At 34.6% G+C, this 26574-nt stretch overlaps 3 protein-coding genes across 5 annotated transcripts in view; all 3 read left to right on the forward strand.

Annotated features, from left to right (window-relative positions):
- The first annotated feature begins 847 nt into the window (after positions 1-847).
- On the forward strand, positions 848-3181 carry LOC115450420 (diuretic hormone 45). The gene is given in 3 exon segments (XM_030178434.1): positions 848-1029; positions 1968-2182; positions 2492-3181. Coding segments are annotated over 3 exon segments (438 nt in total). The 3' UTR covers positions 2533-3181.
- Positions 3182-11870: 8689 nt separating this feature from the next.
- Positions 11871-18375, forward strand: LOC115450435 (dynein regulatory complex protein 9). Of its 2 annotated transcripts, XM_030178451.2 has the most exons (5): positions 11871-12008; positions 13301-13406; positions 15094-15264; positions 16638-16769; positions 18172-18375. In XM_030178451.2, the coding sequence occupies exons 2-5, from the start codon at positions 13314-13316 to the stop codon at positions 18373-18375; spliced, it is 600 nt and encodes a 199-aa protein (XP_030034311.1). In that variant the 5' UTR covers positions 11871-12008; positions 13301-13313. The 2 variants fall into 2 exon arrangements, 1 of the variants encoding a protein (XP_030034311.1); XR_003939286.1 differs by lacking the exons at positions 11871-12008; positions 13301-13406; positions 15094-15264; positions 16638-16769 and adding an exon at positions 17415-17783 and having other exon boundaries at positions 18172-18255.
- A 2166-nt stretch (positions 18376-20541) lies between these two features.
- LOC115450431 overlaps positions 20542-26574 on the forward strand; it is a 50445-nt gene continuing 44412 nt past the window's right edge. For both annotated transcript variants that reach the window (XM_037444915.1, XM_037444916.1), the window contains exon 1: positions 20542-20783. The gene's annotated coding sequence lies outside the window, so the exon portion shown is untranslated. The remainder of the gene's footprint in view (positions 20784-26574) is intronic.

The raw sequence follows: 26574 nt of genomic DNA on the forward strand, positions 1-26574 counted from the left end.
TTTGTTTGTTTGTTTGAACGCGCTAATCTCAGGAACTACCGGTCCAAACTGAAAATTTATTTTTGCGTTGGATAGCCCTATGTTCGTGGAGTGCTATAGGCTATATATCATCACGCTATACCCAATAGGAGCAGAGCAGTAATGGCTAATCTCAGGAACTACCGGTTCGAAGTAAAAAAATCATTTTGTATTGGATAGCCCTTTGTTCGTGAAGTGCTATAGGCTATATATCATCACGCTATGACCAATAGGAGCAGAGCAGTAACGGCTAATCTCAGAAACTAGGAGTTTGAACTGAATAATTCTTTTTGTGTTGGATAGCCCTTTGTTCCTGGAATGCTATAGGCTATATATATCATCACGCTATGCCCAATAGGAGCGGAGCAGTAATCGCTAATCTCAGGAACTACCGGTTCGAACTGAAAAAATATTTTTTGTGTTGGATAGCCCTTTGTTCCTGGAGTGCTATAGGTTATATATCGTCACGCTATGATCAATAGGAGCGGAGCAGTAATGAAACATGATGCAAAAACGGGGACAATTTATTAGTTTTGAGAGCTTCTGTTGCGTGCGCTGCGTAAACGTTTAAAGTTATGCAACAATAATGTAGGACGGGATTGTTCCTCTTAAAAAGTTCTAGAAAAATATATCATAAAACAAAGTCCTCCGCTGTATCGGTCTGCCCGAACGTGTTAAACTCAAAAACTATCCAACGTATTAGGATAAAATTTGGTATGGAGACAGTTTGAGACCCTGGGAAGAACATAGTCAGCAATATTTGTTAACAGAATTAAAAAGGTAGAGCCTCGTTGTAGTCTCTTTTGTCCATGCGGACCACTGGGTCCGCATGGACAAAAGACCGACTGCGGAAAATGCCGACTGCGGCATCACTGCGTCACAGAAAACGAAACGTAACAGTTTAGGTTTTACGCTTGAAGTTGCCGGCGGCACCACCACATTGCTAGACTCCTCCCCCTTTATCCACCTTCCCATTTCTTTCGTCAAAGGCACGCACCCACGATTCCTACGGTATTCAGGGTGTTTACGGACGACGCCGCGACGATCATACTACTCTGTAAAAAGAAACTTAAGATTTCATGGTCTAGCTTTAATAGTATGTTTATGCAGAACACAGTCGTATCGCTGATTTTAATACGTAACCGCAATTTATAAGCTTAAATAGGGTATCACTGTAGTTTATTCTGTGGTAAAAATCTTTAAAAGCGTAAGTATGATTCCTATAACAATAATTATATCGATTCGCAATGTCTTTATTTTGGATTTTCTTTACGTAACTCTGATACCTTAAAAATACGGTGTGAATATTTGTATTTAAAATCGAATTAGAATCTATTTGTTTTTAGAAAAACGGATTACCTCACAACTATGTACATGTATAATGTATATAGCTAAGCGAAAGTCAATCCTATCAACACATCCGCACGAGTACATTCCAAAAAAATAGTAAACACATGTGATTTTGCTTTACATTCAATACTAATATAAAAGAAATCGGTTAGCCGTACAAACATTGGACCCTTTTATTGCGCTGCGGCTCACTCACGTGTTTTCTCGCTGGCTCTGAGAAGGGACAGTAATACACTGAACATAATGCTTTCTATACGGCGACCGGTGCTTTGGTGTTGTAACTTTTCAACTTATATCATTTTGGTATTTCTTGAACGAAATGCATATTATGTATATTTCATTAACACAAAACTAATTCTAAATGTGACTGCAAAATGCGTATTTCTAATTATGTAAATGTCGGTTATGGTAAATCGGTTCCATCGGTTGTAATTTCCTTACTTAACCAGAAATTTGTTCTTATTCTACGTTTTTCTGAAGTTGTATTTGAACAGAGTCTGGTTTACGTATAAAACGGTATGGTAGAATATACTGTGAGGCAAATATGGAATATATATTATGGCCTGTATATAGAAACTATTTGATATTTTATTTATAAGATATTGTACATGGTTGGGGTTGCCGTAGAGGCTGGCGGAACTGCGCGGCGGTCGAACGCGGCCGAAGCGCAAGATGCCCTCTCTGTCCATCAACAACCCGATGGAGGTGCTCCGACAGCGGCTCCTGCTGGAAGTGGCTCGCAAGCAGATGCGCGAGGCTAACCAGCGGCAGGCCGTTGCCAACAGACTCTTCCTGCAGAATGTCGGCAAACGAGGTCAGTAGTATATTCAAATTGTTTTATTACATGAACATACACGGCATAGCCATTCCGCACCTGTTGGTAATTATCGTAAACACAACGAGAAAGAGCCACAGAGAAATTGGCTTCTTATATAATATTATGTTATAAATTAAAACAACAATACCCGTCGGATGTTTGGACCTTGTGGCAATTAGTGTGCTCTGCCCGCTATATCGACGGTAATAAATAAACTTCTCTTGTAAATCAACATTTTTACGCTCTTATTTATTTATGCGCTGCGCTAAACGGAATTGCATATATAGATTTGGTTCTGTTTTATAGGTTTTTGGTCCAAATCTCTTTCACCTCGCTTCAACAACTAGAGCCGCCAGCCACGACCACCCCTTTATGTTCGTTGCATGCCGTCACCTCCGCTACGTTGAAAGTAATATTAATAACAAACATTAATTAGAGAAAGAACCTGACATGTCTACAGATCACTGGCGTATGTTTGTAACATCCTAGTTATAATTCTTAGAAGCGGTTAAATAACAAATCAGATTAAAAGAAAATGTCATTCAAACAATTGCCGCCTCTAACTTATTTATGCGTATTCACAAAGCGCATTAAGGTTATAATTTATTTTCTTCATATTACGAAGTAAATAGAGAATGCTAACCAGCTCAGCATTCACTAAATACAACATATTAAAATGCTTAATTCCATTTGTTGTTTTAGTCATAAGTTTGCATAAAGATTGTTCTGTAGATTATTAGGAATATTGATTTTTGTGCCAAATAGCTATAATTAAAATTTTATAGATCCAGGTTTTTACTTTTAATATACATATGTTGTACTATTTTTATGTTTTCAAATAAATAACTATACATTATGACGGCTAATACTTACTTCTTAAGAATAAATAATAAATATAATTAACTCAATATTACTGGTACTTTTTATGTAATGTGTACAGTGTAGTTTTATGCCCTGTGTACTTTTTGTTGTACTTCCATCTCTTATTAGCATAGATAAAGTAGGGAAATGTAATAGTTCATTACGTTCAATAAAAACGTTATCTTATTAACAATCTTGTTTATCTCCCAGAACCCTATAGTCGAGTTATAAATACATATTACCCCAGCTATTATCTTATGATGTTTAATACAAAGTTAAATCAAAAGGAATGCTTAGATATTTAAGGAATCTATGTAGGTACTCCGTTTGTCTTTGACATTATAACAATATCGTAGAATGAAAGGAATCTATAATTAAATTCATGTATAGCGGGTAACAGGTGCTGCATTGTTCCGAGAAAATTTGTGATGAAGTAATTATTACACAGATTCGGTTTCAATGGTCCCCTCGTCAAGCTATTTTACTAGTCAAATAAAAATCTCGTAAAGAGCTCAATCAACTTTTGTACTACCGGACCGAGCCTATCCTTTGATGACATTAATTAGATTTTTTAGTATCATGCCTCTAAACGAGAAAAATATAATTCATGGCTCATTCCAAACAAATGCCTAGTGAACCCGTGTCGGGTATGCGAGTTAATCAAGTTATGAAATTTATTTAATGTCAAAGATGGTATGCAAGCACTTGTTTTACATGATTGAAAATGAGGTAAATATGCATAACGTAACCAGCATTGCATAATGCGCTGCTAATGGCGAATTTGTTGGGCGCTGAGAAAGACCGAGTGTGTCATGAAAAGGTATGAATAAAAGATTAATGCGATCTTCTTGTGGTGTGGAGCATTAAGTTAACAGCAGATGTCGGGATTTATGTTCGGGAAATATCTATAGGTTTTATTTATTTGATTTCCTAAATGAAGATAAGATTATATATTATAGAAAACTAAAAACAAAACCAAGAAAAGAATGAATGATGAAAATTGTTGTATAAGAAACAATGCGTTCAATTTCGATAGTGAACTATATCCAATAGCAACAAAATTGAATTAAGCTGTGATACTTTCGACGAAATGTAAGTAGGTTACGCGGTTTTGTCGAACAACTGAAAAAGGTTTTATTGACAAACCAATCCAATTCTCAATTAATATGCATTGAGTTTTAGAGGAAATGTCTGACTGCGTAATGTAGGCATTAGGTACTACTACCTAGTACCGATGCGCTGTTGAAGATGTGTTTAAATTCTTAGAAACGAAAAGATACCAAAGAGCAGTATTAAGTATCTCAGTACAAGATGAAGTTATGTGACGTAAATCTTGGTTTATGTGTTACAGTGTACCTGCATAGATACTAATTGTACAACAACACATAATGCTCGTAACGGTAACTTAAGCATCAATAATTATTATGGACACCACGGACTAATTTGTGAGATAATTTTAATGCAAATGAATACCGATGTATTATTTGTGATAATATTATATTTTATGAATATAAAAAAATGGGTAACAGGTATAAACATCAGGTAAGTATTACACAAAATTGAAAATTATTTATGAAGGTATGCATTGTTCCGGCATGGAGATTTATGTATTGGAAAAGTTACCACTTAATTAGGTGTGTTACATTTTGTAATTATCGCCTGCCTAGTGTAAAAAATGCATAACTAGGTGCAAACCAGGTAGGGACAGAGTGTGGTAGACGTAGCCGACGAGACGAGCGCCCGTCTCCGAGCGATAATTAAAGCGATTTAATTTAAAGCGCCCGAGAGCCACGTGATTTCATTACACTTGAACACATTTTCGGCGGCGTGAGAGCGCGACACGCCTCAGGCGCGCTGCCCTCTCGATAACCGCAAAATTTCGCATCATATGGCAAGATTTGCCTCGGGGCCATTTTTCCCCTTCAGGCCTATGTTAAATTTCTTTGTTAAACTTTTCTCATTGGCGTGAAATAGTCAGTGTTATTAAACTTTACCGGGTTTTCGATTGTTAAAATTGCGAAGGATTTATTATTGGCAAAATAAACGATGATTAAAAGTCCTATTTTGTGAAAGTTTTTACGGTACGGAGCTGAATAAAATTTCATGAGACAGTATTGTTTAATTTACATTCTTTGTTTACTCATACCTTACTTGAGGAAAGAAAATCTTAATGTAAACAAGTAATAGGAAATTTCCTCTGAAATTATAACTTTGTTATAGTTTATTAATTAAATCAAATAGTACAATTCAGACAATTGAAAAGTGCGTAGTACTTTACTAATAATAAATGTAGGTCATGTTTTTCTTTCTTTTGTGCTTGGGAGAGCTGTTATATGCGACAAACTGGCTTGACTCTGGACAGGTAACCATTGTGCTTTTACCCCATTGCTTTGCCCTTTACAATCAATTACTCGAACAATTCAATTCATGACTTACGATGGTCAGACGCACTGAATGATGCCTAGGATAATTCGCGAGGCTATTGAAATTAAAAAACACCGAAATTTCAATAGGGAAGATAGATGAAAGCTTGCACAAGCCTGGGATCCTGTTCTACATTTAATTAAATCGGATCCCAAAAGACCGGCTGCCAGACCTCAAGACACTGTAAACTCATTCTGCGTATATTGGACCGTCAACAGCTAAAATTTAAAAAAGTTGTATATTTAAAAAATGTAGGTAGATACTGCAACTTTGACTTTACGGATGAACATCACCTCAGTCCCCCCCGTGACCATGAAGGGTGCAAAGTCTTCGAAACGTCGGGAGAAAATAATAATATAAAAAACCGTGATAAAATCCGTAAAATAGTTTTATTACAATTTTTGTCCGTTGATAAATTATTTAAATAAGAAAAATAAGTTATTATACGCAATTCCAAATGTTGTATATGTCAACGCGACAGGTGCTAGAATGGTGCCGGTCCATAGAAATTAGCAATTTATATCGCCCTGACCCCAGAACACGACTCATACACAGGGCTCTATTACGAATTTCTCGCAATGCATATAATTGGTAGTCGCTATAAGGCTTAAAATAAACGGTGTATTTCCACTCGCAATCTGAAATTCCAGATACTGCTATATTGATAAAAATATTTAAGTGAATTACAAAACTGTGGCCTGGATATTATTGACTTCGTTCGAGAAATTGGAGCTAAATTGTCGAAATGTACTTATTGAGAAGGTAGGTCAATGAACGTTTCCCTTTTTTCGAACAAGCCCAAATACTTACGAAATAGTCTTCTGTTTCATATTGTTTAAGAATTTTGTGGGTAAAAAATCTATTTCATTTATACATGTAACACGATAACACGATAGAGCTTCCAATCAAAGCAGGTCTATAGAGGACCTCAATGTGCATCGATTTAACCCTCATTTATTCGGCCCCGTATTACACAGTTTAAAACTTATTTAGATTAGTGTAGTTTTTTATAAAAAATCTTACAACTAAAATTAGTAAATAAAGCTAAATTATTAGGTCGGCAGTCATCTAATGACAATAACGGTTAGAATCGCTCATGGAGAAGTAACCGTCTATAAAATAGTAAATATGAATCGTGAATAAATATGTATTCGAATCGAAGAAGACCGAAAATCAAAACTTATCCTTGTTAGGTACCTCAAAGTTCTCAAGTCAATAAAGAATATGATTTTTATAAGTCTACACTATGTAAGGTGAGGGATTATATTACAAAAAAAAATGAAATGTGACGAAAAATTTAATAACTTATAGTTACCAAAAATACGTAGTTTAATAATAGTTTTAAAATTTTAAACCCATGTCAGATAGTCAAAGTTTGTGTTTCGCTATGAAAAACTTGCTAGGCTTACTCGAATTGCTGAGGTATACTTTTTGGTGGATGTAGTGATGAACTCTTCTGGTATGGGAAATTAACACACAGGAATCGTCGATGCGTCATACACTACCGCAGGCATAAGTTTAAATGGTACTTATATATTGGTAATTTTTATTTTATAGGACATTAATAATTCACAAGCAATCGCTTAATCTGAGCAAACAGCATTTGTTTCACTCGCCTATTCATAAATAAAGTTTACCATTTCATATCTTCTAACAAAGAAAAAGTCATTTCATATTGATTAAGCAAAATGTTGCTAGGCTGCTATGTAAAGGTATCGAGTAACGATCAGTGGAACTGTCGCGAACCTCAAAGAAGCATTATAAGTTCTTAGTGATTATTAAGGAAAACACAACCGTCTATCAAAGATACTTAGTACGCTACATTTGTCGTGGGTTTCGGATAATTAATATCAGAATGGAGTTGACTGAAAGGTACTTATTATTGAAGTAAACATGATAGGGCGAAGCAACTTAAGACATTCCAATTGCTTTCAAATTAGTAACTTTTATTTCTTTTAATTGAGTATTCACTTTACGGAGTTTTGTATACTATGATATTCCTGAAATACTGTTATGCTCCGAGTTACATGCTAGTTCTTTCAAGTATCTAGTATAATAATTTTGGAGTAAGAAGTGGTATAAAACATAAACATTAATATTTTCTCGAATCAATTATAACAGGAAGGAAACGAAATTTTATTTTTATTTTTGTAAGGTAACTTTTGTTAACATTCATGTAAGTATTTTGCCGTTACGTACGTATATGTTTTTCGATACTTATGGCGTTAACCAATCAAATGAAAGCATTTTGATTACGTTCACGGTTGTGCGAGCTAAGACCTCATTTTCCTTCTCTGCATAAAAAAATAATTTCAAATTTCATCGACAAGCCTAGCAAGTTTTTAAGAATAACTGGATGGTATTAATGACCTGCTAGTTTTTGAATGATATTTATATCTTTGAAAAATGTCTATGTGACATATAGCCTAAACAAATATAAAAGTTTGGGCTGTTTATTAACTGATAAAAACTGCTTTTTTAGACGCATTGTATCGCCATTTTCCCGTTTTAAAGCCCAAATAGCGTTTTTAAATTATTGTCTGTCCACCCATTCTTTCGGATTATGCTTTATCCGGGCTATGACAGCTCAGAGCACTGCTACGGTCTATGTGGGACACAGATATGTGAAAACAATGTATTACTTTATATCTCGGAAAATGGAAGCGTTACAAATTTAAACCCTTTATAGATATGAATTACATGACCGATACCATGTTTTAATTCTATTTTTTTCTGATTAGTTGTATTATTTAAGTGTTAAATCTGCCAATGTAAAATTTTAAAAGCGGAAGGTATACGAGCTAAAACGAAATATAGGTATAAAAACATACATTTACACATTGGCCGGGTCGAAATGTAATGAAAACTAACATATGAAGAAATCATTCAAATTCATTTAAACCACCATTTACGAAACGTGTAATATGAAATATCTTATTAGTTATATTTTTAGATTTAGGCCATAGAAATAAGACGTGTCTGTGTTATAATTGATGTCAAACGCGTAACGTCGCGCGGGGTGAAACACTTAAAATTTAATTCATCCATCAATGTTGTACTAAACAATTAATTACCGGGATCTTGTACGTAAAGAATAATTTACAAAGAGAAGCATCTGTGAAAGCGTCCCCGTGCACTCACATATTAATATATTAAAATCAGTTTTGCTGTTACGATACTTTCTATTTAGAAGCAATTTCCCTTGCAAATATTACGAAGCTTGTCGCTAACAAGCTTTTGTCGATAAAACTCATTATACACTCGAGCCACGGTGTCTTTTCATAATTTTTGTTAAATAGTAACGATTGACGAGTGACAAGCACAATCAAGGGGGATATTGCGTTTTGATATTTGACTCTTCATTGTAAATTGCGTTTGCTTCCGTCTCCGCTCGCGTTAAAGTTTTAGTTGATAGGAAAAAATAGTTTTTTACAGAAAATAAGCTTTAGGTGCAACGTATAGATTAAATTTTTATAATATATAAGTAAAGGTTCTCCTCAAGTGAGTCGTCCCCAGGTTCAGTAGTTAGTAGACTTTTCCCCTACAAACCCCCCATAGACATGATTAAAAAAAATTAAAAATTATTTTAATTCCTACGGTTAAGGTATTTAGTGTATATAATCCTATGAGGCAACTTTGTTTGGAAATCGGTCCCCCGGGTCTGTTCTTAAGGTTTAAGAGATGGATTATGTTGTACTCAATTAATATTTAAATACTAATACTTATCTTTAGATTAACTTACACAGTTCTCAAAACTTTTCTCTTTATATAAGGTAATGTAATTTTTGGTACAAAAACTTCGTAATAAATAGACAAGCTGAAAAGTTATTTCGTGCAGAAACGACAAGGTTATATGCGTATATCCGTTTTTCATCTAACGACTATTGTCATAAAAGTTTTGTGAGTATATTTCAGAGGCGTGCTATGAAGCCATGAATGTCTATTTCATAAAGAAACAAAAGGCTTAAAACAAAAAGACTGAACAACGAAACTACTTTTTTCATCCTTAATGTTATGTCATAAATAGAAAAGCCTTCACGAATCCTATGGCATTATATTATGGTAATCTTCACTTATCACTTTCCCATTTGGTCGCGTTACTGTAAAAAAATACTTACATGTACTAATTGTAACTTTATCGGTCCGTTTGTGATAAACGACTGCGTTTCTATTTAACAAACGATCTAAAGCTCTTTAGAACATTAAGAAAAATAATATAATTACAGTTTCTAGAGAGCGCTTCATTAATTTCGTATACAAATTAGAAACTATTTAGTCCAGTACTCAGTATTTTCAGCACTCGTTCCGAGCGTAGCTTGGAAAGAAAAGAAGCTCTAATTTGTACGCGGTTAAAAAGCTTACAAATAAGATTTCTTTCGAAATAAAGTATAACAAGTGTTATTATAATCCTACAATTAAAAAAAAATTACGTTAGATTTTTTTTTTGAAATTTGAAACTACAAAAATATTCCTTATTAAATAGACTATCGAATAGCGTTGGTGGCAAATTAAAGTTATGTGTACTTTAGGAAAAAATTTGTGGAATCAATATTTTAGTCATGTTGTCACTGTGACATTAACAGAATAATTTAACATGATAAAAAAAACAATCAATCTAACATAACATATTGCATAAATATAATGTAAAAAAACTCTATAATTATTATAAATTTCATGTATGTTGATGGCTGAAAAAATACGGTTAACGTATCGTTTCGCCGTGGGAAGGGCCTTAAATGGAATGCGACATATATTATTGATGTCTAAACATATTTTATCTTTTATTTGTAATGTATGTGTCCTTTAGATCAAAGAAGCAGAAAAGGTTTATGAAATTTTAATAACCATACTGTTTGAAAGTCTTTAGTAAAAGTTTAAATCACTTATATTATCTTTTAATGTCTCACCATTTACTGAAATGACTCCTGTATGCCGGAAAGAAATTGACGCTAGAGAGAGATAGATTAAAATTATTGTATCCTTTTCTAATCTACATTATTTATACACCATTTTATTTTAATTACAAAAAAAAGAAATTGGGTATGTAGAAGAGGTAAGACATTATAAAAAAATAATAATTAGTCATAGTAAATACTATCGAGTTGTATGAATTGACCTCTTCTACGTCGGTTTCTTCATGGCTGAAGGTCGTGCCTGTTTTGGTAAGCCTTGGTGATGGCGCTGACGAGCTGTTTCCACTTTATCCGGTCTTGTGCCTGCCGCAGAGCATTCGTGACTGGGATTCCCATGATCTCTCTGATGGTGTCAGACCATTGACTAATGGACGCTAAAAAACCACATTTATGAACTAATGTAACTTTTGAGCACATTGACGCACAATTCTGGTCTGGTCTCTCTCTATTTTAGGGACAATTTTATGACATCGTATTTTGTTATTTTTTTATGCACATATGTATTCAACGACTGCAGTAGAACTATTTTTAATTTTTGGTTATTAAAAACCAGTGGTGTATCAGTGTATGTATATCGCAGATAGAACCTGGACTCGATACAACATCGAGTGAGTTTTTTCAAAGAATTAAAAATAAAATTGTCCTGTATAGTTTGTAGATGTGGAGTAGGTATTAAACATTATTCAGAATACATACCTTTTTCAGAATTAGTAACATGGATGCTCTACTATTTGCATTGTCTTTGGAAGTCGCCCTTTTGCAAATGAGAATTCTTAGTAAGTTTATTTTTTAATACTAAACGCATTGATATGATTGATTGACTGCACAGTACCTAGTAGATAGTAGTAGTCTACTAGAATAGTTTTTTTATGAGTTTATTTACATAGAATGACAATAATAACTTGCAATGATAGAATTAATGCTTATAGAGCTTTTAATACGGAGATATGTTTTACAAAATTTTTGACGACTACTTTTTTGTACCAAGTAAGTATCTGAAACGATATTTCAATAATAGTCCTATAGGTACAAAAGTGGCAATAACACGCATTTTAGCTTCATCTACAATCAAATTTAGCGCGGTAATCAACCAGTAAATTTTATTAGAGCTCTCTCATCGATGCCAATGCCATCTGTTAGTATTGTTGCAGAAGGCTGTACAGATATTAGGGCAAAGTCATGGAGCCTTTCCACGAAGCAAACACAGCTACAATTTAACAAGTTGTTGAGAGACAGGTGAGTCGAAGCGTGTTACCGATAGGTGGCGCTACTTTTTTTTAATGCAACACTAACCTTTGTATATTATAACTGATTGAAAAATAAAATGCTAGTTAAATTGTTAAAGAATTAGTATGTACTTCTGTAGGTATTACTCAGTAATAGATGTATAATATTACATTAATGTGGACCCAAATAATGGTAATGGAACCGTATTATTGTGATATTTGAATACTTAATTCGTTGACTGTAATTTTTAGAGATATAGTAAAAGATGTATTAAGGAGAACGTTAATAGAAGTGGCGGATAGCGGCCAATGGTACACTTTGCGGAAAGCAGTCAATTATCTCAAGCAACGAGAATCTTCGCTCGAATACAAGCGAGGCGATCAAGAACAATTACGAACGTAAGTTCTCATTAAAATAACGATTTGCCTAATAAAATGAAAACTTTTGACTGATGAAGCGAAAAAGAAAATGCAGAATTGGTTCATTACAGTGATCATTTATTTATTTTTCAATTAATTAGCTGAACTCACAGTGTCGTGTTTATTGAGTTAAAAAACTACCAACCAGCGACACAGACACGAATAATGCCATTATGGTAAATAATACGAATTACATACACACACGTGTATATATATGTGTGTGTGTTTTTATACATTATTATTATACTGTATACACACTATTCTTTATAACTATTGGATATGTTGCACCCATATAAGGGGTATGTTAGGTAAAAAGTACATATTTTAAATTGTTAATATGAAAATGAAGATATCAGTGACTTTATGATTCTATTTATAGGTAAATCCAATAACTATTAAATTTTAGTATGTGTATGTGTGTATGTATACCCAGACTCATAACTTTAATCTCCGAAGGGGTAGGCGGAGATGCAAGTAATGCACCCACTTTTCTTTGTGTGTACTCCATCCCATGATGTGATGGGGTGAGCCTATCGCCATATCAGGTACAAATTCTAAACACCGTACTGATACTAAATAGAAAAACCTAATATTACTTTACCCGACCCAAGGATAGAATCCGATACCTCAGCACAGCAGTCGTCATTGACGCGACCGAGGCGTTCAGAATATGAATTATTATTGTATAATCATAGTGACTTACTTAAACCACAAATACTTCAAATAGTGTAGGTAATTACTTGAAAGTCCACCGATTGCAATGATTTCTAAAATAAGCTCCTTCAAGGCATCCGTTTAAGTTTAATTTATGTTGGCTGTCCAGTGCAGATAGTTTGGTTTGATGCAAACTTCCAAAGTCTGCAATCAAACTTCTGCAGTTCGAAGCAATATTTGCATACATTACAATATTGTACCTAAAAAAATTAAATAACCTAGAGTTTTTAGCTGATTTTAACTAAAAAAAATTATGCATTCATTTTATTAGTAGGTACTTCGGTCTCTTAGACCATCATTAACATATTTTGCCCTCGCGGCTTGAACGAACTTCTGGCTTATATCCTTTAAAATACCATTTATACTTCATATAGATATTTATTATTTTCGCACGGAATTAAAATAATTAGTCATTAAACATACTTATTACATTTAAGTTTAGTGTAATTGCGAATTGAACTGATTTTTGAGATAGGGCCTGCAGGTTCTGATGAATTTTCTTTTGGATTGTAAGGTCGTAGTTTATCTATCTAATGAATATTTTTATCGTGTTACAGTTCCCTGGAAGAAATGAAGGAGCAATTGAAAATGAAACAGATAATATGGAAAATTAATCTCCGTGATGCAGACAACAAAATAGCTGTGCTTAAGGATAAAATAAATGTAGGTGCACTAATATAATATAATAAGTCCCCCTTATTCATAGACGTTATTTATCTTAGGATGGAGCTTTGCTGTGATATCAAAAAAGTTACAAAAAATTGATACATAGGTAATGCCTTAATATATACCTAGTCTTGCCATAAATATTGTAATAAAGAAAAAAGAAAATTGTTAACTGCAAATAACATTTATTACTTTTACAGTGTGTCAGTTTAATACATAAATATAAAACAATTAAAAATATAAAAAGCTTATTCGAAGTGGTCTCCATTGGCTGCAATACAGTCCTTTAAACGATGAGGCCAGTTATCAATAGAAGCACGCACTCTTTCCATGGGAAAATTCTTCACTGCCAATCGTATAGATTGTTTTAGGGACTCAAATTATCATGGCGTTTAGAGCAAGCTGTACTCTCTAAAACTGACCACAAATCATAATCCAGCGGATTAAGATCGGGACTAGACGACGGCCAGTCTTCAGCTCTGATGAAGTCCGAAACGTTCGATTCCAACCAAGACTGCGTGGACCGAGCTTTATGACCCGGCGCCGAGTCTTGCTGGAAGGACCATACTTGGTTATTGAACATGGTGATGTTAAGGGGCTTAACTACCTTCTCAAGAATGGTATCTTGATACACTTGTGCCGATGTTTTGATACCTTTTTCACAAAAATATGGCTCAGTCACTCCTTCATAGCTAACACCCCACCAAACCATCACTGAAGTCGGATAATGTCCACGTTGCACTCTGTCGACTAATTGGGAAGCTTCCTTAGAGCTTTGAGCATAAATACGGTCATTTTGTTTGTTAAAATGTTGCTCAATTGTAAAAATTTTTCTCATCCGTAAACAAAATTTTTCTGTGACCTCCCTTTGCGTACCGCTTCAGTAGTTGTTTCGATTTTACCACCCTATTCTTCTTTAAATTATCAGTTAAGAAATGGCCAGTGCGTCTCTTATAGGCTGCAAGTCCTAAGTCATCTTTTAAAATACGCGACATGGTTCTAGGTGCTATCTTCATTTCCCGAGATAAAATCTTTTGCTTTCGGACAGGATTTCTTCGAATTCTTTCCCTTACTGCTTTGACCACCTTTTTCGTACGAACACTACGTGGACGGCCAGATCTTTTCTGTCACAAACAGAGGAGGTCTCATTGTACCTATTAATAGCCCGGTACACAAACATTTTACTAATACCAAGTGTATGGAGAGTTTTAAAAATTGCATTTGGCTCCATACCTACTTTGTGTAATGCTATCACAGCGATTCGGTTCTCTTTATCACCCCACACCATTTTAATATCGCAAAATATTTTACAATGTATTGGCGCCAAAATGAGAAAACACAATGAACAATCGTATAAAAATGACAGATTCGAAATTCAAATGTAATATTTTTTTATAATTAAGTGTAACAGTATTTATGGCCAGACTAAGTAGATATACCTACTAATATTATAAGGAAATAAAGTTTTTAAGTTTGTTTTGAAAATTCTTTACTAATAGTACTTAAGCCACGTTACTCCTACTCAGGAGGTACAGGGTAAATAGTAACCTGACGCATTCGCTTTAGGTTATTATTTACCCCGCGAAAATATTTATTAATACGAAACTAAAAAAAAGTTAAGTATAATTTGGGGTGGGTTCGCTAAGTTTAAATATTTTTACAGTGTGACTATTGTCTATTGCAGGATGATGTCGCAAACGCAACAACGCGATTATGTTACGCAGAAAAGTGGCTACTGGCACGCGCTGAGATCTTGGATCTTGAATATAAAGTGCCGCGACCGGAGATGCCGCGCGCTGATCACGAACGTCGCGTTCACATTGAGCTGTTGAAGGCTTATGAACTACAAATTAAGGTTTGATTGTTCTTTAACTCCGTCGTTGTCCTTGTTACGTTGATTAAACAATCCCCACAAAACTCGTTTCAGCAGTCTGATCGTGAAAACAATTCGCTGCGTACTTAATCTTTCCCATTTGCTAATCAAATTTAAGGAAGGTAGAAATATTATTATTTTATTAAAATGCAATTAGCATTTGGCCACAAAAATTGGTACGAATTAAATTTCCGGCACTATACGTAAAAATAACTATTTTTGGAGTATCATATTCATTTTGTCTTTATCGCTACGCGGTGCTGCAGCGTAGCGATACAGATCACACTTGAAAATATCTGGATATTTTTATACATTTAGTAGTGTTTCCTTTTCTGTGGCAATTTCATTTCTTAAATTGGTATCTAATCAACACAAGTTTGTAGTGTGCTTATGAGTGTCCAGATTGAACGAATCATTAGTAAGAGTAACAAGCAATAAACACCTTGCACAGAACCTGGCAATTGAGGCATTAATTCATCTAGTATGGACTAATGACGTGATACAGGAGATTTATTAGTTCTTCTGCATTATGCAAAAACAAGAAGCCAGTTTATGCTAAAGCCATGTATTCACGACGCCACAATATTCAACAAAATTGGTATAGGTGAGTGTTTTTGGAAGGAAGGCGACATGGACGTTGAACAAACTCATCTATTCAACGAAACAAAGATAATACAAATACTACGTAAGACTACGAAACGCTATATCACATCTAATTATCTCGAGAGGGTCTACTTCGAAAAACGAACGCCGAAACGTCGGTCTGAAACGAAGAAACAACGAACTTCGGATTTAACTTTACTATTAAATTAAGTACTTCGGATCCGTCACTGCTCTGTAGCTCAACTTAGTGGCGGGATCAATTCCCTGTATTTTTTTTTTGAGAAAGCAGTGGAACTTTATTTTCTCAGATGGATTTACAAAGGGATGACGAAACCTTATAAGTTCTTACAAATTCTATGTCTGAAATATTGCGATGAACGAATCGGATTCGTCTACATACTTTGTAGTAACAAAACGTGCGATCCGTTATCAGATACTACGAATTTTGTTTTTCGAAGTAGACCCTCAGGTTTATTTTCTCTGTGACTGTCCAGACGTGTCAAAACTAAATACTGTGAGGCTCTATTACTCAACAAGTGACGTACTTTGCCATAAAGAGGCCCTATATATAAATATAATGTTGGCCCTTTAAAGCAGTGCAAACTTTTGGACGTCTGCTTAGTTTAATGCAGGTATGGGCCAGGAGGGGGCCCCGTATCTCTGATACGGCTGATACTGCGATAGCTACGCCCCTGCACTCGACAGTTAATGCTATTAATTATACACCAAACTGTTTAATCTTTGGTAAACAGGAACGTGAAACGTCTTTAGAATATTGGGAGCGGCGCTACAATACGGACATAGTTATCATAAGTGACAGGCTTGCTGAGAAATCTGAGCAGCTGCGTATAGCAACGAATCGTCGGAAGGAGTTTCAAAAAGTAGTGGGTATTTGATTACATACTTTAATGTTACCGAGTCAAGGATAATATTTTTTTTTTTTTATTGCAATTCAGGCAAATAAATATCTGATTTATTCGGTAAATTACCCAAAACAATTTTTATGGTTGCTGAAACCAATGATTTCCAAACAGGACACTACTTCTCTAAATCTGTAGACGGTGATAGTGACTTGCATACTTCGGACACTTCGGCACACTGCAACCTACGTCTCTGATTACTCATAAAAACATAAAAACACCTAGCTATGTTAAAATCACCGAGTGGTTAAATACATTCGTGGAAAATAAGAACAGCCGTGCGTGCCAGACAAGAAAACTGCGAAAGCAACACATTTTAACGTTATGTTTCACTTTTACGCGGAATCATTAATAGTTATGTTCTATATACAACAATTGCTATGGATGGTTCTATAATGTTCTAATTATTTTCTATAATAGCTATAAATTTATGTGAAAATAGATAAGTACTTACTTAATGGATAGGTACAGTAAGTATCTAATCAGAGATATCTAACATTAAAACTTATAAAATAGGTTTAAGTATTTCATAAGTACGTCAAAATGTTGCATCAACCTTTTTTCGATGTAAAATTAGGCACAATAGTATTGTCGATACGATACCTAAACTATGTTTGATGATGACGGTCGTTAAGTAATCAATATTCAGCGAAGAACTTTGCGGATTTACTATCCGCAGTGCCCTCTCTATAGGCCAAGTTAGATATTTTGAAATTTTTAGAATGAGTATCGAAATTCTTGAGCCGTTTTAACGTGTTCTGTGAACAAAACCGGCTCTATTATTTTATCATATACATATACGATATATTATATATATTACATATAATATCTATATTATGTATGTATATATACTAAACGGGTTACGGGACTCGACGTGCCATAAGAGCTTGTTGTGAGGTATACAACCAGTTATAAAAACTAAGCCAAAAAGGTTCCCCGACATGCTTGAAAATGTGTGTCACACCGACCTTTATTGCAGTGAGTATGGGTTTGTATAAAATGTCAAGATTAACTTTTACCATAAAAGAAAATGGACACAATATATCTACTTGTGGACTTTTGTCAACCAATTATCCCTTCCAAGCAAGATAAGGGTAAGAAATTTTATTATGCGAAGCATGTCTAAAACTAACGCCTTCCACTTGACTATACTTAATTACATTTAGTAGGTAACTAATCCATAAATTGACCAGTTAATTTGTGTGTGACTAAAGGGTTTGGGGAATAAAATTAAGCTTTTTTAACTGCAGCCTCACAAAGGCCTGATTTCGACTACCTATCTATATGATCCAGATTAATATGTAGACTACCTTTATACGTCATTGTAGCTTATAAATATCTTAGTCAGATTATTGTTGTATTTTAGTATGACTTACACGAAGGCGAAATGCGTGCTTGGCTTACATTTAAGCGCGAACGTGCAGCACGCCTGGCGCGTGAAGAGCGGCTGCGTGCCTCGGTGACACGCATACAGGCGTGGTGGCGCGGAGTCATGGTCCGTCGCGCTTTCGGAGCATTCCGATATTTGAAAAATACTAAGAAAGCCCCTACAAAGTCCAAGAAAAAATAAATTCTTCAGTTGGAAAAACATATTGTTTTGTTTTTCATTGTCCATTTATTTAGAAATCTATTAGAGTTAAATTTATTCACATGTAAGCAGATAAAGGAAACGAAGAAAATCTTTCTGAAGGTTTGAAGTACGCGGTGTCCAGCAGTATTTTTATTTGGTAAGTTTAAAAATGTTAATCCGTTTATTATTTTTGAGGTCACAATAGGTACCTAACGTTTTAAATTTAAAACGCTCATTAGACACCATATTAGACCCGCCCTGTGGATTGGGGGCGATTGGAGAATTCCACCACGGTATCCCCTGCCTGTCGTAAGAGGCGACTAATAGGGGCCATCGGGGGGTCGTCGGCGGGCAGCAGAGGAGGCGGGCGTAAGAGTCGGCCCTTAGCGTACATCGTGCGCTTTTGCACATTCGGGTGACAACCGGGATGGACGGCAGCGATGAAGGTAAGCCTCATGCTGCTGTTGACGCCAACAGCAGCATGAAGCCTACGCCCTTCAGTGCGCGGGGGCTTCTGAGCCCAAGGAGACGGGCCGCACTAGGCGGCACCGCGCAGGAACGGCTGTGGACGAAGACTTAGACACTTCCGTCGAAGGAAGCCCGCAGCCGTCGCAAATGCGTCGAAGAGGGCCACCGCGGAGTTTTAGTTGGTAGGCCATGCGTAGGGTGCGTACAGTGTTAGGGACTCCGACCGGCGGTCGTCCGAAGGCCATAATCAAATCCGGGCGGGTCAACACCGAGCCGTAAGGCACGGTTACCCCAACAAAACCGCTCAGTCGGCCCCCAGTGAAGGCTGGGCGGTAGTAATAAGGTACTTTCTCCGCAACACAAAAAAAAAACAGCATATTAGACTAGAGCCGTAGCTAGACTTGGATTTAGGGTAGGGCAGCTGCGTTTACAGATAGGGCAGAAGTAAAAATGTTACTAGATATGATGTGGTCAATCGATTTTTGGCTGTCTTAACTTATAAACATTAATGAGTCAATTTACTATTTGCGTAATTGTTAGGGTAGTATATTTACAAAGTGGAACAATATTCCCTTAAATCCTGAAAGGCGGTATTCCACCCATCAATATGCATACAAATCTTACCATGGGACCAACTTCCTTGGGAACTTTAACCAACTATGGGAACACATATCTACCGTGGTTAATCCGGTGTTGTTTAGATGTCACTTTAAGCTTGTATTTTTTTTCTTCATAATCTGTTTTACAGTCCTTTGCTTATTATTAGTTGATTATAAAGGTAGGGCATTAGTACTTTGAGGTAGGGCATTGCCCCACAATGCCCCCCCCCCCAGCTACGGCCCTGTATTAGACACGTCACATGGCCGGGTCCATAACGGTGCGGGGAGAATTTTTGAATGTACGTAAATACTTTTTTTATTCGTCCAGAGGACAGGCTATTAGTCTTTCGACCATACTGCCCAATGTACGTACCTACGTAGGTACTTCGCATATTGTTCGCTGTTTTTTCGGTGACCCGTAATGGTAGTAGTCTTTTATCTGAGTATTCGTGACATGGTCTTTGAGCTTTTCTTTCATGTTTTAATCATGGGGAGTATTAAAAAACATGGGGAAAACTTGTGAAAAACAAATTTGTTAACGAAAAATAAGTATTAAATTTGTCTAATTTTCAAAGCGAAATATAATGTATTTCGTCAAATCCAACAATATTAGAATCAGGAAATTTTTGTCGCGCCAAAATAACTACAATTATATATATAAGTAATATTTGGGATGGTGCGGACCGTCGCGTAGGCCGGACTACAACAAGCAAAGAGAATTATTATAATATATATGAAAACACAACAAGTGACTCAAATAATGATTATATAACATAGTTTATTTATCTCTGATTATATATTCTTTGTTTTGAATGATAAATATTACCGGAAAACATTGAAAATCGATTTTATCAAAACCTTGTAAATCTATAAACAAAAATAATGATCAAAATATCAAATGCTTAAAAAATTTTCAATTTTCTGTTTTTAATTATAACATAAATCCATATTATAGAATACAAAAAGAGCACTATATTAATTGATGTTAAGTCTTTTTATTCTATTCTAAGATCATGGAACTTCCATTTCCAGATCTGTGCACATATATAGTCTGTATTCCAATTGTCAAAGTTGTCAATGTCAAGCTATTGTCAAAAGAAGTTGTCAGTTGCACGCGTTTGCTCCGTTTAGTTAGTGGTGTTTTCCGTAGACCGCAAACTATTAAAAAGAAAGTTGCAGACTATTAGAAATATGTATATTATTATGAATTAACTGTACAATGATTTGAATGGACAGTTAACAAGGTGCGGTGTTATCCGGCAAACCGTGACATAATCTCGAAATAATACCTCGCATTAGTTTCCAATTCTTGGAAAGTTGGATTGTCATCCGGCAGTTTCGGTGAGTAATCCTTTATTTCTATTTACTTACAGAAAGCTTTTGCTGAAATGAGATTTGTGCAAATAATTAATATAAAATCGCGTTCTTTTCGTAAATACCTAAGTAAATGCAAAGGTTTGTCAAAGTTTGTTACAAAATGTTTTTTGGTGAGTGTAATGTCTATTATATTGTGATGTAATTCAAATATTACATAAAATATAAACCGTTGCGGTATGTCTAAAATACATGTATTTCGTGGCCAACACTACCGAAAGTCCCGAAGTGGTATCGAAATTCAACTAACTATGTAAACACTGATGTTTTCAATGTAGTTAATATAATATATTATATATACAGTCTAAGTTATCTTATAATTTATTATCAAGAGATGTATTACAACTGGCTTTTAATGATTAAATCAAAAGAGAGGTTCCGAATTGCCAGTATGCATGAATTTAACTTATTTTTTTAGTTATTCTTGGGTTACATAGTAATTGTCTTTAGAAATTAAATTAGTAACATTAGAAATTATATAACATCTATCTATTTCCTACAAATATATAAATAATATTAGTAAATTAAATAAAACAACTATACATAGTAAAAAATCCATTTTAAATTGTTCTTTATAAATAGCAATAATATTTTTTGCAGTATACTTTAGACATTCATACAAAGCGCACTAAACACAATAATTTGTATATCTTGTTACAATATATGGATTATTATATTATATGTTGTATGCAATATTCCATCTTCATTAGTACAAATCTAAATTGATTTCTTTGGCTGAAATTTGTATTTTGATTTAAGCTACACATTATCCTAATTGACATTATGTTAAATTTCTCCTCAGACAGGTGCTATCATAAAATACTAGCACTGTTTTTGCTATCACAAGAAATAAAAAGAAAACCACTGTCAATATAATCAATATTGTTGCCGTCAACATTATCTAGTAATGCTACTTGGCTTGACATCAGTATGGCATACATTCTCATCACAGTTTGCATGTTATATTTTAAAATTTCTTATAATTTATTATTCCAAAAATTTAAATTTGTATCCCATGGGAAATTCATAATACCAATAATCCTCTCCCCAGTCAGCTCACTTCGGTGTATGAATTTTTTATATAGTCTAACCAAAAACTAAATTTAATTGTATGGATAGTTAATAAAACACTACCTTAAATTCTTAATTTGAATAAGTTGAATCGTGCTGTCTCTACATGGGGACAATGAATCATAATCACATTAGGTCAATAGCACCATTAGCTGCATTTCATTATAATATTCAATAATCATCTCAAATATCAATCAACTACTAAATGTTTATATGTTTAGTATAAGAAATCAGATATACTTACATTAAGAAAGTACGCAATCAAATAATTTTTACTTTGAGATTGCTGGTGGCAGGATATATTTTGCATCTGCTTGGAAATCACATAAGTTGTTCAACCAGTCATATTGGCCCATGTGAGTGTTTCTTGTCTTGTTTGGCTCATATAGTCTGTGTCTATCTGGTTCAATCAGATTGGTGTAAGTGTTGACTGGTGATACATATCATTTCTCATCAGTTGATACTCTATCTTGTCACCACTCCACTTAACATCTGGCGCAATGGGTTCACTTTGTTGTGCCCATAAAATAAAAAGTATAGATAATGTTTGACAACTTTTGCCCTATGAGAATATCATACCAATTAAAAATTACACAGGTCACTAGTGAGATACTGTAAATATTCAATGCCTAATGAATATATATTAAAGCAGGAATAATATAACAGAGTGAAGAAATTATTTGAAATCCTCTGCTGGTATATATAGAAACAAAATAACTTGACTAAATACCATGCTATCATAAGATAATATTACATTGGATAGTAAATCAAATTCATAGCAAATTTTTGCAATGTATATTGTATAAATTATAGTATTTATTAAAGCTTACTTCCATACATTAATTGTGCTCTTGAGAAACTTTTAATTAAAGTCTATGCAATGTAAAAGTTGCATGTTATAGGAAAGCAATACTGGTTGAGCAAACTGCTGCTACCCGTAATAAGCTTTTACTTATTATCATTACAGTACATATTTATGTTTTAGTTTAGCTAAAAAAAATTAATAATATTAGTTTAACACACAAACTTTGGTAAGTAAGAAGAAACTTACTAAGAAGTTAGATTCTGTTACTGATTGATTCTTTTCACAATAACTAGGATGTTAAAAGTCTAGAAAGAATTGTCATATTTATAAATAGAAACATAAAGTAATACACCTGTTTGTTCATATTAGAAAGTATGATTATCATTATCTATGTCTATATTATTATATAAAGTTAGTTAGATAGTTGTATATCGTCTATATTAAGTTGAAGTGTTTGTTTATTTGAACGGGCTAATTACAGGTTCGAATGGAAAAATCCTTTTAGTGTTGGAAACCAATTTATCTAGGAAGGCTATAACATTACGCTATGACTAATACGAGCGGAGCATCAATGAAAAATAATGCAAAAACGGAGAACATTTATTCCTTTTAAGAGCTTCCGTTGAGTGAGCTGCGTAAACGATTAAAGTTACGCAACAATCATGTATAACGGAATTTTTTTCCCCTTCATAAGTTTTAAAATATATGTTTTGAAACAAAGTCCCCCGCCGCATCTTTCTGTCTGTGTGAACGCGATAAATTTAGAAACAGCCTGACGGATTTCGATGAAATTTGGTAAAGAGATAGTTTGAGACCCTTGGAAGGACATACAGTATCCCGGGAAAAATAAATCGGGATATTTATCCCGGACAACTCGTTCAAGCAGTCAAAGTTGCGAGCAAAAGCTAGTATTACAAAAATATCTTTAATGAATATCAATTTATCACTGATATTAGATATTTTATTGTTATTATATTGATGTGATAAGTGTTATACATTTTTTTAAAATATAAAAAATTAAGCAATGTCTGTCGCACTTGTAATTAGCACTTCCTTTTCCACATTTTATTTACTAATGTAAGAAATAAAGTAAATCAGGTCCCTAACCTTTAAAAGACGCATTTTGAAGGAACAAAATGCAAGCCGAATCATCAGAAATGCATTAAGAGATTAATCAACGCGCCACAAACCAATCTGGTATGCAAGGCTAAATTGCCGTAAGGTATAAAATGAAATGTTCAGTGGAGTACAAATTATTGCATTCACTACAATAACTTGAATGTAAAAACTTATTATGGTAGACGCATTTTTGTTGGGTATTTGCTGCATATTTGTCATATAGAAACATTTATTAAAGTTTCTTGCGTATTTTAATCAAAAGTTACTTATTTTTTTGTTTATGCATATTTTGGTATTTTGTGTCAGTCTATATTAAGTATGTTTATACATGGTTCGAACATTGTGAATATTTATTGAGAATAAATAAAAGGAATTCCGTAATAAAATGACTCGTACATTTCAAATAATATAAGACAAAAGAATATTAAAATATTCGTTTTACAATAGAATAGAGTTCTAAGAATAAATATGTGGCCACTTTAAAAATAACATTATTTACATTTGGGTAGTGTTTCCAATACTGAGTATTGCATACGAGTAGATTGTTGACGTCAATGAATCAAGTCATTATCCCTCGCAATAATCACGAGAACTTATGAACGCACTACGCGCTACTCTGTTATTAAGTGCTTTCACAATTTAAATAATTACTAGAAATCTGTTAGTTACATACGTATACTTACTATAGAGAAAATGCTAGCTACAACGTCATGTCTTAATCGTCGATATATGTTCGAAGTACACTTACTAGGTACATACAGTACTGAGTTGGCGATGTCTTCGACTGTGCTTCCCCGTTATGTGTTGTGGGCACACTTCCGTTATGCTTACTTTAACTGTGGATTTAGTATTTCTACTTTATTTAACATCCATCGGTTTATTGTACGTTTAACGAACATATTAGTACTTTCATAGGGAAACTTGCAGTTCTATGAGTCACCAAAGACTTTTAGGTATTAGGTACACATTTGTATAGTTCTAAATTATATTTATAAGGTTCAAGTTAACGCGGTACGCGTATCTATTTAAAAGGTTATTTTGATTTCTAGAACTTTGTAAATGACTTCATGAAGTTGACCTGAAAACTCGATAAAGATAATACATATTGTCGCTGTGCTATATTAAAAAAAAAACCTTTAGTACTCTTTTTTTAAACTATTGGGTACCTATGTATAGATCAGGTTTTTAATTTAGGCCTCAACGTGGGCATGATAATACCGACAGCAAAAAGGCAACCTCTTTTTCAAAGCACCCTATATTGCGTTACCCAAACTTATATTTAACATTCTCAGAGAGACCGAGGCGGATTATTCGGGAGGAATCCTTTATGTGATAAAATAAAATTAAATACAATGGTATTTACGACATTCAAAAAATATTTCTCCTCTTAGTTACTAAAATAAATAATGTAATACATATAATATCATAAAATAACATTTTTTGTTGAGTATCTAGGTTTATAATCAGAACGGGAGACGTCATATTGCATATTTTGTATCTTCCTTACTTATTTACTATACCGACCGGCGACCGCTTGTCCATAAAGTTTATAGCCTTTTCATAAACATTAAACATTTTAATCTGTTATTATCAAAATCAGCTCGCGATCATAAACACAAAGAAGCTCCAGTCCCAATTTACACGACAGCTAAAATGCAGTTAATAAATAAGCTAGATAGATATTTAGTCATAAAGGTTTCTTCAAACAGCGGACGGGACGGCGACGTGATGTAGGCGGGACGTGAACACTTGTAATGTACTAGGTAATATGATAGAATGTGTCACAAGGATCCGTCGCGTCGCGTTCACCGCTCGACTTCACACAGAGTCAAGCGCCGTGGTCGCGTCGCCACACCGTCCCGTCTCGTCCGCCGTTGGACGAAACCTTTATATGTATGTACGACTGGGAAAAAGACAAATATTTTTTTTAATAATTAGGTTTATACATAGTGGCATTTAACAAGCGCAACGACAATATTCTGATTAACAAAAACATGCAGTTTGCAACATTATTAAATGTTCAGTATGTTTTTGAAATGTAAAAAAGGTTAATAGCCACGTAATTAAGACGAGAAACACAAAAAGCGGCGGAGATATGTTTTTAATGTGCCATGCGAGCAGTGACAGAGTGGTCAGAGCCGGTGGTGGCTGCCGTGTGCTGTGGTACGGCACTATGTAATATGTACCCAAGAGCCAGTCGCACGCGGTAATTAGTGCGTTAATCGCAAGAGCTCGGTATACTGTTGATGCAATATTTCCGAGAAGCCGATCACCGCACCTCGCGAGAGGATCGGCAAATTGCGACATATACGTATGGAGCCTGTGTCGGTAATTGCAAAAATTACTTGTCCAGGCACGTACGCTAGGGACGACGATCATTTGAAATTTAAAAGCATGTCTTCCATTATCATAATCAAATTTAACACAGTATACTAGTATCCGTTGTTTGTTATGATTAAATATTTATATATCTCGATAACATGTTTATCTCGAACATCGCAAATACACGAGTAAATTCTATTTACTATTAGGATTACATACCTCCGTTGTAGGTAACAAATTAGGCTTCTTTTGATTAGAATATTATATATGTAGGAAGTTTTTTAACCCCGCTTTCATTTGCGTCTTATTTCGTCTCTGTGTACAGCCGGACTCCGCGGAGCTGTATTCCTTATGTTACAAGTACGGCCGCGTGTGAGACTACCGCGGACTTGAATCCATACACTATGCCAGTTACCTCACCTCCGTAGCAGTGTTTTTGGT

Source organism: Manduca sexta, chromosome 28, assembly GCF_014839805.1.
Source record: "Manduca sexta isolate Smith_Timp_Sample1 chromosome 28, JHU_Msex_v1.0, whole genome shotgun sequence".
NCBI classification, from domain to species: Eukaryota; Metazoa; Arthropoda; class Insecta; order Lepidoptera; family Sphingidae; genus Manduca; species Manduca sexta.